The sequence below is a fragment of the Natrix helvetica genome (genome assembly GCF_964273705.1).
Source record: "Natrix helvetica genome assembly, chromosome: 4".
NCBI lineage: Eukaryota > Metazoa > Chordata > Lepidosauria > Squamata > Natricidae > Natrix > Natrix helvetica.
This window is the reverse complement of record NC_138550.1, coordinates 47,128,655-47,141,046: the sequence shown is the minus strand read 5'-3', so window position 1 is coordinate 47,141,046 and position 12,392 is coordinate 47,128,655. Positions and strand designations below refer to the sequence as shown.

Genomic DNA, 12,392 nt, shown 5'->3' with positions numbered 1-12,392 from the left:
CAGAAGTTTAACCAATTTAAGCAAGAATGGTTTTCATTACTTCATTACAAGAATGTTCATTATTTAGAAATCATATTTGACATTAATCTAATTTTTTTCCTCAACTTTGAAGTTTAATTTATCTAAATTATCTGAGTATTAACCATTTCGATTGCATAAATACCACTGCGTCCAATTATTATCTATATTCTACAATGTGTTGTTTGTGTTTTATAATACAATAAAGCAATTAACCAGGAATAAAATCAGATTTCCTGGTTTCCCAATAAAGCTAAGCAGGCCTTTTGAACTAGAAAATTAAGTCACATGGGTATTAAATGTCATTATTTATTATGTAATATTACATTAGAGTAGAAGTATGTAAGAAAAAAAATTGTGAAAATAAAACATTAATAAAACAGAATGCCTGTGCAGCTCAAAAGAGCTAGGAAAAAGTCTTCGCTAAATTGAAAATCTGTGTTTTTAGACCATTAAATCACGTTAGAGAAAAAAGTGTACATTTTAAAAAGAAAATGTGGCTAGTTACATGCTATATACCTGAGGTTGCTTCCTCTACATATTGGGAAATTCATATTGGAGATTATGCCATAGATCATGTGGCTTTTTCAAAAATATTTTTTCCATTTCACTTCTACATTGTGTTCCAAGTTTATGGGTGAGACTATGGAGCCAGGATCACCCTACCTTAGAAAGTTATAGACAACAGCACAAGCAATCAATAAGCAATTGTCTGCAGCTCTTAGACAGCTCAGTACAGTTAGCCTTTGAAATACCTGGATCAATGAAGAAACAAAAAAGAGATAAAATACTTTTCTTTTAACAATCTTGGAATGACTTCCTTTGTAAAGGAATTAAGATCATGGTTGATCCAGTATTTGAAAAACAAATCAGTGCACTTAGCTTATACTCTGTGGAATCATTCACACTCGAAATTCCTTCCTTCCCTTTGTTCTTAGTAGTCTCCTACTCTACTTACAACATGATTTTACTCATTAGCTTATCTTCCAAATATCCTAATTAAAAATGTCTTTATTCCTTTACTCGTTCCTTGCTTATTGAAGATTATGTATAACACATCTTCACATAAAACTATAATGACTTTAAAGACAACAGAATGTCTAGATTCCACTGGTTTGGGGGCTGTGGGCTGCAGCTGTTATAAGCCCTGCTGTATTCATGGCAGCACTCAACCTCAGGTGATATAAAGCATGCAAAAGAGATCTTTCTGTCAGTTTTATTATTTCTAAAAAGGTTCCCCTTGAAGGAGAAGAGTGACCTTGTTCTGCTGAGCTGACATGTGCCACTGAATTAATGGCTAAGCTTTGCTTTAGGGAAGCTTGCAGAAACATTACAATGCTTGCGGCTGAGTTTACTGTGCACATTAATCAGGTAAACCAAAATGATGCATCAAACATTCATTTAAAAGTAGTAAAATTCCTCTCCCCTATCCACATACCTTTAAAAAAAATCTTCCTAAGAATTAGTGAATTGTTGGCCATCAGTTACAGTCAAGGGCATTGTTGCATGGATGCAGTAAAACAAAAGTCAGATTTAAACTTTTCTTATTTCAAGGTATTAAAGATATGAAGAAAGTTATTGAAGGGGCAGGTTGGATCTTTATGTAATGTGAACAATGTCTTCTAGAACTTATTTTGTTAAATTCCATGAACAGAAATTAACTGGCATTATGATTCATTATGATTCATACTAATACATTATTAATAAGCAAGTAGTTCTATCAACAATTTAATGGAGAAAATACAAGGGATTAAGATTAGATTATCTGTTTCTTTTGTTAACAATATTTCTTTATCTACAGTCTTTTAATAAATTGAGCTACATAAAATTTAGACATGCATAATATTTGATAATATTTTTCTCCTAGATCATTTTATGGCTTTCATTGTCAAAACATGGCATTCCTTAGATATGCATACTTTCAGTTCTTTATACTATTCTGAATTAGCTGGAAATAGATGTGTTCTTGGAGGTTTGAACTTGATATAGTTTCTGAACTAGCCAATACAAAAATCATATTCATATATAAATAAAATAATAATCATTTTTTTGAAATAAACTTATCTCTAATAGAACCCAGCATCAGTTTCTATTAGTACATCAGTAAATTATTAGAAACTTCTGTTATATAAAATATGGAATATAATAAAAGCAACATAAAGCATCAATACAGTAAAACGTGATTTCAGGTAACTAAAATGTAATTTGGGAAAGAAATGAAAAAAGAAAGCAAAATTATGTTTGCCATTTTCACAAAACAGCTGTTTTTCACTCAAATTTACTTTGTTGAAAACTTGCAAACTTTGCTCAGAACTCACTTAAAGCAAAAGAAAAAGCTTAAAGCAAAATGAAAATGTTTCCATCTCTCGTGCAATAATAAACTGAAACTTACCTCATTGTCCTGCAGAGGACATGCAGTAAAAGATGTGCCATATGATTATCAGTCAAAACATCCACTGCAGTTCCTAACTATTTCACAAAATAATAATATAGGCCTGTCTTTTGGAGAAAAATGTTTACTACGTCTTTACACCTTCTGCTGGAAAGAAAAGTAATTGTAAAATAGCTATTTTGAAAGGCTGAAATATGATATATCAGATACAAAATATATCTTGTATCCATCTTTTGCCATTTAGTATTCTGTATTCTTAGATGCTATATTGTCATGTGGAAGATGATTCGGAGAAGTATTTTGATGCCTTATTCTGATCTCAGGTCTTCAGTCAAGCATATACATTCAGCACTGTTTGGTGTCTTAAATAAACAAAATGATAGTCAGATATTTTGCAATAAAAAAGCAATCCAGGCCATAAAATTGAAGCATAAATAAGTAAATGTGGAAGGACTGAAGTCTGAGGATATTATCTTAGTTTCAAAGGAACATTTATGTTGATTAAAAAAATGACTACAGCTAATCCTTGTTTACTGATTGCTTGTTCAGTAATTGTTTGAAGTTACGATGGCATTGAAAAAAGAGATTTATGAACAATCTTCAAATTTGTGGCTGTTACAGCCACATGTTTGGGAATAGGTGGTTTTGTAACCAGCAGACATTTATGATGATTGCAGTGTTACACAGTCACATGATCACGACTTTCACAACTGATTTCTGAGGTCAATAAGTAAGACTACAGAAAGTTGCAAGTCTTAGTCATGTGATGTCATATATAGCGATTTGTTGAGTACAGTTATGTGATGTTTCACTATACAACTGTGTCACTTAGCAATGGAGTTGCTGGTCCCAACTGCTGTTAGTAAGTATGGATGATCTGGTGATCATATATATTTGTTTGTATTGCTAAATTAGAATTGGTACATATAAAGGATAAAATCTATGGATAAATATCACCCTATTCAAAGATGAACACAAGCTATCTTTGCTTTTTGCTTTAAGGCTCAATAAGATCATGGCCCATTCAGCAGCCAATCCTTTCTAAAATAAATACTATATTTACCAAAACTGCAAACTATTAAATACTTATCTTATTCATTCTTTACCAATTTCAATAGCACTTTTACAAAGCCAGAGTAAGCTTGTTAATACTATATCTTTCAAAATGTTTGTGAGATACATAGAGAATTAAAATAACATAACTAGGTAAGTTTTAAGGCTGTCCTGAATCTCATTATAAGCAGTACAGTTAATTTTGCCCAATATTGGATGTTGACAACTCCTGCAATATACAACATAAGAATATAATAAAGGAATATAATATAATACTGGAAAGAGGTCTAGAAACCTGATGAACTATATTCTTCTAAAATTAAAATATGATATTATATATATATATTATATATATATATATATATATATATATATATATATATATATATATATATATATATATATATATATATATATATATATATATATATATATATATATATAGGCATTGAATAATACAATAAAACATCAGCACAAAACCATATGTTCATTTTATTTATTCATTCAGTATAAATTTTTTATTCAATAGCACTTTTGCGTTAAAAGATTTGGAAAAAATGAAAAGCTGAAAGGGTTTATATGGGGTGTTTGTGTGTGTGTGAGAGAGAGAGAGAGAGAGATGACTGACAATCATATTGATGTTTTTAGAGACTTTCATGCTAAGATAAAATATATTGATCCAAAATAAAGAACTGTAGCAAGCTAAGCAACAATATTTTCCATGTATATTATATACTGTTTTGATGTCAATTCAGTCTGAAATATAGATAAACGTGGTTAATGGGATTTACATCAGATGAACATGTGATTGTAGGACCTTTTCAACCTACCAGTTAGTGAGTTATATACAGTTTGTATAATCAATCCAATCCAATTGTTTTTGCCTGTAGACGCATTGAGTCCCATCCATCAAATAATGTTTTCTTATAAAAACTAAGATGCATGCCAACTCTGTTGTAGTACCTGCTCTCTGGAATGGTATCTCCCACCATTTTTTCATAAGCTTCAAAAAACTTTGTTGTTTTCACAAGCTTTGGGATGGGGTGGGGTGGAGCCCATTTTAGTTTAGTTAATTTTTTTCTAGTTTAGGATTGAGGGTTTGTTGTTTTTGGTTTGCCATGTTCTTTTTATATGTATTGTTTCTCTTTTATATGTAAGCTTCTCAGAATCATCAAGAGATGAGAAGGCCTCAAATTGTCTCTAATTAATTAATTATTAATAATACACCATAGTATAAATTGCATAGATGCTCTAATTTATTAATGCTCTCACATATAACAGCTTACACAGGTATGCTTGCTTTTTAGCTTAGGAGTTGGGACAGCAAATGTCCATGTATTTATTCACACAATTCACAATTCATACTCGGCTACACAGGAACACCCTTACACTTAATTCTTTTCTTCCTCACACAATTTACCCAGATATTCACCTCTGAATTCAATGAGTAGCCTCATGGCAGACATTCAGGTAACAAGTTGGCTATGAAAAGAAATAGATGACTTGATTTCCTGCTATTAATAGTAGTAGAAAGCCAGCTTCCAGTCTGATCAGTTGACCAGTAGGAAAAGGTGATTTCTATGCACTGAATCACAGCTTCAAAGGGGAAAATGCAACTAAAACAAATGACTAACCTTTGATTTTCCAGTGCATTTTCAATCAAAAAGATCTGAGAGTTTGGAAAGAACATTTGGGTTTTCTGAGTTTTGCTCTTAATGAGTGCAAACAATCCCTGTCGCTCCTGTAGCAATTTATGTTTCGGGAGGTTAATTTGCTTAATGTAGCCATTCTGCCAAAAGGAATCACTTAATCTTATGGGATTCTGAATGCCAGTGTCAAAAGCAATGGGCCATTCTTGTTTCCAAGAGACTGCACTTGCTTTAAAAACGTAGCTGATACTAGAAAGAAAGAAAGCTTGCGTGTTGCTAAGTTAGCTTCCTGAAGTTGAAATTTGCTGAGGCTAATATTGTGGGTCACGTGCAATGCAGAAGCAAGCAATAATCATGTTTCATAAGCACTTATAAACAGATACATATTCTTCCATGATTTTTTTTTAACTAAAACAGTGGGTTAAAATGCATTTAAAAAAAATGACAGCTGTATTGATTATTTAATGGGAAGCGGAAAAAAATTAGGGGTCAGAATGCTGAAATAAGCCTGCTTAATGCTCTCCTGTGCTACAAACCCATTAACTACAATGATAAAAACCCGCCTGCAATCCTTATTAATGTTTAATAAGTGCAGAGCAACACTAAGCTAAATTACATGTCAAAATGGCCCAAGGCTTCTGTTTAGAAAGCATATGAGACTCTGAAGGGATAACTGATTTCCCCAAGCTCCAGTTGAGTATGAAAACAGCAGCAATAATCATTATTTCCCATTTGCTCCTTGATGTCCCACTATTACACCAGCATTAAAAAAAAAAAAACCAAAAATTCATGGCAGGCATCCTGACTATACAGAAAGTGCTGCATCATGACATGAACTTGCTCCTTGTCTAGTTAATTAGGATGGTAGGTGATATCCTCAGATCTTTCTTGCCTTCTGTTTTCCCATATCCTGCAGCATGGTCATCACGAATGACAAATTTAGCAGATGGTATCAAACCAGCTTCATAGATCTGTATTTCTGGAGCGAGCCTATGCCTGTAGCATTCTTTTGAGTTGTTCTTTATCAGATGTCAAGACATTGGTCACTAGGCCAGTATATAAACCCTTAAAGTAAAATGTTAACTGTTTACTCCAAGAGTTTCATCTGTACTTAAGTTCCTGTGCACCACGAATAACTGAGGCGTGGAAGGTTCAAACTATTTATTTAACAACAATGCTACAAGATATAGGCAGAACAGAACAGCAACTAGCCCGCCTGACAGCTATTTATACTTGGAGCTGTCGGGCGGGGAACCAATGAGAGGGGTGTAATTTTCCCGCCAGCCGGCAGGCGTGCCTTGGCCAATCAGGGCCTCCCAGTGTCTCTCGGCTGCCCCCGGTCGTATCTCCGAGGACACATCTTCAAATATATAAAGAAGTCAATTTTAGCAAATCAGTGTTTTGTTGGAATAGCTATCTATCTATTTGTCTGTCTGTCTTTCCGCTGCATAAAAATTATAGCATCGTGTAAAAGTTAAGCTTCCTGGTGTTTTTAAAATGCAGGGTCTGTGTTCTTTTCAGTTAATTTATTAATTTCTATTGAATTATGAATTTTGTAGTCATCCATGCTTTAATTATGTTGAACTTTCAGGATACAATTTAACATGAAACAAATCTATCATCTATCTATCTATCTATCTATCTATCTATCTATCTATCTATCTATCTATCTATCTATCTATCTACCTATCATCTATTTATATCCCAGCCTTATTGTTTTTACCCTTAAGAATATGGCATTAACTATGAACAAGAAATTTATCTCTATCCCCCCCTTCTTTCAGTAGCAGTCATGAGGAATTCATTAGAAAGAGGCCTTGGTGCATAGGGAAGGGGAAAGCATCAGTGCAATATATGAAAATAGAAACAGCTTTTCCAAAGAGATTGCAGGATTAGAAAGGCCACAATCTGTGGGGAAAGGATTCACAACACCAATGACAATCATGCCTTTCATTTAAATTTCCTTATTAAGTACTTGCACACTTTTAATATCATCGGGTCAACCTTCATATCAGGACATTGCAGTAAATTGCAGTTCTCCAGACACTTAATCCCTTACTTAACAACTGGATTACTTGGCCAAAGACTGTCATATACAACATGGCTAAATTAGATTCTACTTCAGGCAAGAATAAAACCATAGAGAGAGAAATGGTTTGCTTTCTGCAATGCAAAGAAATTAAAGATTTCAAATAGGTATATGCTCCAAACTTTACATTCTATGCATTTTTCTTCTATCTTTCTGAGTTAACAGGCATATGGTTGTTCACTGGGTGGCCTTGAGCTGAACCACTGAGGCATATTTCTGTAAAATTCTCTCCAGCCTAGGAACTGCTGGTTGCTACCTCATCAGATTCATAGTTAGCTTGGCTTTCAGTAAACCAGTCAAGTAAGTGTAATTAGAAAAAAAAATCCTGAATACTAAATATGTATCCTTGACAGGAAATATAACTGAATTTATTTTTACATGAATGTACTTCAAACTGCAGTCTCAAGCTTAATATGAAGCTTTGTCTACAAATAGACACAGACTACATCATTTTATATTGCATGTCAGGAACACAATTTGTAATTATATGCAATGTTCCTGATGTTTGGGACTGCAATTGTAAAGGTGAAGTCCAAGCAATTTAGTGAGAAATCTGTATCTTATTTGATATTAACTCATGAAGGAATTAAGTGACTTTAGGCAATTTGTTTTTGTAATCCTTGAATTAAAATAATGCTCTCCAGACAACTTATTTATGTATATTGGGTATGTTTGTGTGTTTCTACTTATGATCAGTGGTGGGATTAAAAAAATTTTGACTACCAGTTCTGTGGGCATGGCTTTGTGGACATGGCAGGGGAATGTTACTGCAAAATGCCCCATTCCTTTCCCATTCCTGGGGGAAGGTTACTGCAAAATCCCCATTCTTTTCCCACCCCACTAACTTGCTTTCTAGCTCTGTTCTCCTGTTCAGGCTAACAAAAGAAGATCAGCTGGGGGGCAGTGGGGGCAGTGGGGGCAGGGCCAGCCTATTTGCCGGTTCTCTGAACTACTCAAAATTTCCGCTACCGGTTCTCCAGAACATGTCAGAACTGGCTGACTACCACCTCTGCTTATGATAAATAATAGAAAATTTACAGTAAGTTCGGCTAGATGTGCAAAGATCATATAGGAAACACATCCCCATTTGCAAAATTATTTTTAGCCTTCTGAAAATTAAAGATTAATGTGGTTTATGAACTAAAATAAAGACTCACACTAAAGCTGAAACTAGCAAGTGTGGTCTATATATAATTGTGAACTACGTAATTTTTAAATTATAATTTTATACTGCTTATCAATTATTCTTCCAACTTTTTTAGTTTTAAAGAATGTAAAAGAAATCGGGCTTAACAAATATAGTAAATGTGTGATGTAGGAGTAGTTTGAAACACCTTCTAAAGTAAAATTTCTGCGAGGATGATGCTTTGTAAAATGTACAATAAGCATCAATTGTATACTATTCTACAGATCACTACTACTGTTACATAAAGGCTGAAATGCCTACAATCTCTCTAAGCCCCTAGCATAAAACACTTTCAGCATCAGCGCAGAAGATATACAAGATGATAAAGAAATGATTGATAAATTCAGTAAAGTATGGAGTGATTTTCATTATATAAACAATAAATATATAATTCTTACTTTAAAATCACTATTATTTTGATTATGTTTATTTACCTAAAATTGTAACAATGTTTGGCAATAAGGTGAATGTGTGATTTGTTTACTTATGAAACTTGTATCGCCACCCATTTTGCCAAAAGTGAATCTGGATGTTGCACAACAATATTGTTATTAATTGCATAATTTATATGGTTAATATAGCCTCACAATACAGTATACCAGCTCATTTGGTGAATATGATTGAAATTACTTTCAATTCAGCAATTTGCACCCAATTCAATTCAGTATTCTCAACTGATAATTTCTCTTCCTGCAAACATCTGGTTATTTTATCTAAGGATTTTTTTCCTAGTAATCCCTGTATATATGACAAATGAATTTTCCAGATTATAGTGAATCAGTTTTTAAGATAACAATAGCATCCAGTATCTATAAGCTTTGGTTTCCTTTTTATAGAGGTCAAGCAGCTTTGGAAAATTTGACCATCTCAGACACCACTCAACATCAAAACCAAATGATTCATCTGAGGTTTGTATATTGTGCAATCTAGTTCATTTATATCACATCCCTTTGACATTTCAATATATAATGGAAGACACAGTTTGTAAAATAATCAACTTAGCTCCATTTGGTTAAAGTTTATGACTTCTAAAAAGAGAAAAATATTTTGCTGTAGAAAAAAAATAAACTCCCACTCCACCTTATCCAAACAAAATGCAAATTGTTAAACCAGAGTGCATGGAGATCAAAGGGCCTGTGGTATTATTAATTAATTATACTAGTGCTTGCTGCTTTGAGGATCTTGAAATGCTACAGTCATACATGACCTAAGAATTCTAATAAAACCAACAAATCCTGGTTCATTTTGCTACTCTGCCAAATTTTATTCCTCTTTCAGTAGGAGAAGTCATCTTCTGTTTTTAAAATGTTCAAAGTCCCCTAAAGAAGTTAAAAGAAGGGTGGGTGTGATAACAAATCTCTTGTACCAAATGCCATGCATTATATTTCTCTTGCAGGCTCTGGGGTTACTCTGGCATTAGGAAGATTTTTGTACTTCTTTGGCAACCTCTTTTACATTCTTCTCTCACTGAAGCAAAAGATTTATTTTTTAGTAGAAAAGTTGTGGCTGAACTTGTAGATTCTTACTGATGGAACTTTTGCTATGAGAGAAGTGGAGCTCTATTTCAGGTGATATGTTGCCATGTAGAATGCAGCAAATGATTTTCATTATGACATCACTGAATAAACACGTCATTCACAATTACAATGTAATTGATTGCAGTGGAAAGCTTGAGATTACAGGATTCTGGTTCATGTGGAAACCTGTGTGTATATACAATTCTGACTGCAAACAATTGCAATTATTTATGGATAGCTGGCTGTGTCACAGCATAATTTAGAGAGGGGAAATATATTATCTGAATAGAGCTTACAATTTGCACTGGGAAACAATAGCTAGTCATGTGAATTCTGAGAACACATATGAGTGATCTGCTTCAATTCACTCTATACAACCAGTTCTATATATATATACAAATAGTATACGTGTGTGTATATATAATTATTAAAAGTGTTTCTCTCTTGCCCTCTTTTTAAATAGCTAGATGAAGTATATGCCACATGTGATGGCACAGAATTGAGACAAAACAAACCCAACAATGGAGGAAGCATTGGAAAAAAGATGCGAGCCATTTCCATGACTATGAAGAAAAAGATGGGTAAAAAGTACATTAGGGCGCTTTCAGAGGAAATGGTAAACTTTTTTTAATTTACTATTTTGTACCCTGAGACTCAGGCTCCATTTTTGTTCCTTTTTATGCAAGTTCTTGGGAAATTATATATAATTTATAATTTAACCTTTCCGTAAAATGATCATTTAGTCAACTACAGCATCTATGACTCTAATTATGCAAATTGCATATATTTACAATTCCAGTACACCATCTACTCGGAAAGATTTAAACAAAGAAAGAAAGAAAAAAGGACAAAGCAAGAAGAAGACAGAAAACACACTTTATTTTAACCATCATTTTGTTGTGGCTTGCTTGCATACTTGCAATTTTCCATATCTAAGTATATGGTACACAAAAGAAATTTAAGGGTTAATATAAGGTGCCTGAATTTTAAGTTTTTTGCTGCTAGGTAGTGGGAATGTCTTTAGCTAAGATTATTAATAAATATATTCTATTGGGCCAAATTTGAAAAAGGAAAGTAATTGTGTTATAGCAAAAAAAATCAACAACCTGTGGATAACTCATTGACTAAATCTTAGATCCTCGCAGGCATGTTCATCTATTTATATTCCATAGATACTCTCACACCACAGCCATGCAACAACAACAACAATTCTGGCTTTCCATGAGAAAATGTGTTTGGTTCTTCCAAAGAACCAATGAGAGTATCATATCATGAGAGTATAGCAAAATTTTGTTTTTTGTGCAAACCATAACTTCGTCTCAGGGCATTCCTTTTTCACAGATAAAACAGAAAAACATGCTCCTTCCTATCTGGGTTATTCAAAAAGACCAATTTCAGACTATAATATAAGTAATTTTTTCTCCAGAAATTAGATAACACATAATTACAGCTTTAATGAATACTCAGGAGGTTATGTGTAAGGATATCATGATGGAAAGTCATGCAGCAAAAAACTAGTGATACAATTCTAACAGATGGAGAAACAGAAAGAGGCGCTTAAGACTTTCCTTGCCTCCATTCCTCCTTCTCCAGAATCTCACTTTTTTATATTGTGAAGGTAAAGTTGAATTGGAATTCCTTTCATGGAAATATTTGTAAAAGCAGCCATCTTACTTGTTACATCTGTACTATATGAATTTAGAAAATTTTCTGAGAACACAAAAATGCATATGGAACATATTCAGAAGAGTTTTATGTTGAGAAATCTTACTTATTCCTTTTATGAGGCAGTTACAGAATTGTCTAATATATTTATTCAGTAATATATGCACATAGTCTGAGCCATATTTTTGTTCAAATTTAATTTTGAAACAGATATTAGGCATATACAATCAAACAAAATTTAAAATATGTTCAATGAAATGTTCTTCAACAAATGTTCAACAAAATTTAAAAAATTATGTGGAAACAGTTCAGAGAAAGTCTGTAAAATGAAAGGGAAGGATTTGTTGGAAGTACTAAAGGTAGCTGCGAGGAAATTTTCAAAATGAGTCTACCAGAAGGTAGACAGAATAGACTGAATATTCATTAAAGCAAAGATATGTAACACAAAATATATAAATATAAACCACTTCTAAAAATGCATTGTGAAGCACTGAAGAAAGAAATTGTTTCTGGAAATGACACAATGATGTCCTGAGAAAGAAAATAATGCTAGTGTTTCTAATTCAGAAAATAATACACCCAAGTTCCCTCTGTGAGTAAAATGCATGTTCACAAATTCTTCATGTAGCCTATTGTGGGAAAAATGAAGTAAGACTATATTCAGTGATTTCCAATAGAAAATCTTAAGTATACTAAGACTTTCATGCATAGAAATCAATTTGTTTTAAGATTTAAGAAAAAATGGGTTAGCTTTATTTAGGAGTTAATAATAGAGCTGTTAGTAATAGTAATTGACATTATACGTTATACGTTCTTGTGAAGC

The 12,392-nt window shown here is 33.0% G+C and overlaps 1 protein-coding gene across 1 annotated transcript in view; it reads left to right on the top strand.

Annotated features, from left to right (window-relative positions):
• SAMSN1 (SAM domain, SH3 domain and nuclear localization signals 1) overlaps positions 1-12,392 on the top strand; it is a 38,542-nt gene that overhangs the window by 11,550 nt on the left and 14,600 nt on the right. The window contains exons 2-3 of the mRNA XM_081949895.1: positions 9,224-9,295; positions 10,368-10,520. Coding sequence (XP_081806021.1) covers positions 9,224-9,295; positions 10,368-10,520 — 225 coding nt within the window. The remainder of the gene's footprint in view (positions 1-9,223; positions 9,296-10,367; positions 10,521-12,392) is intronic.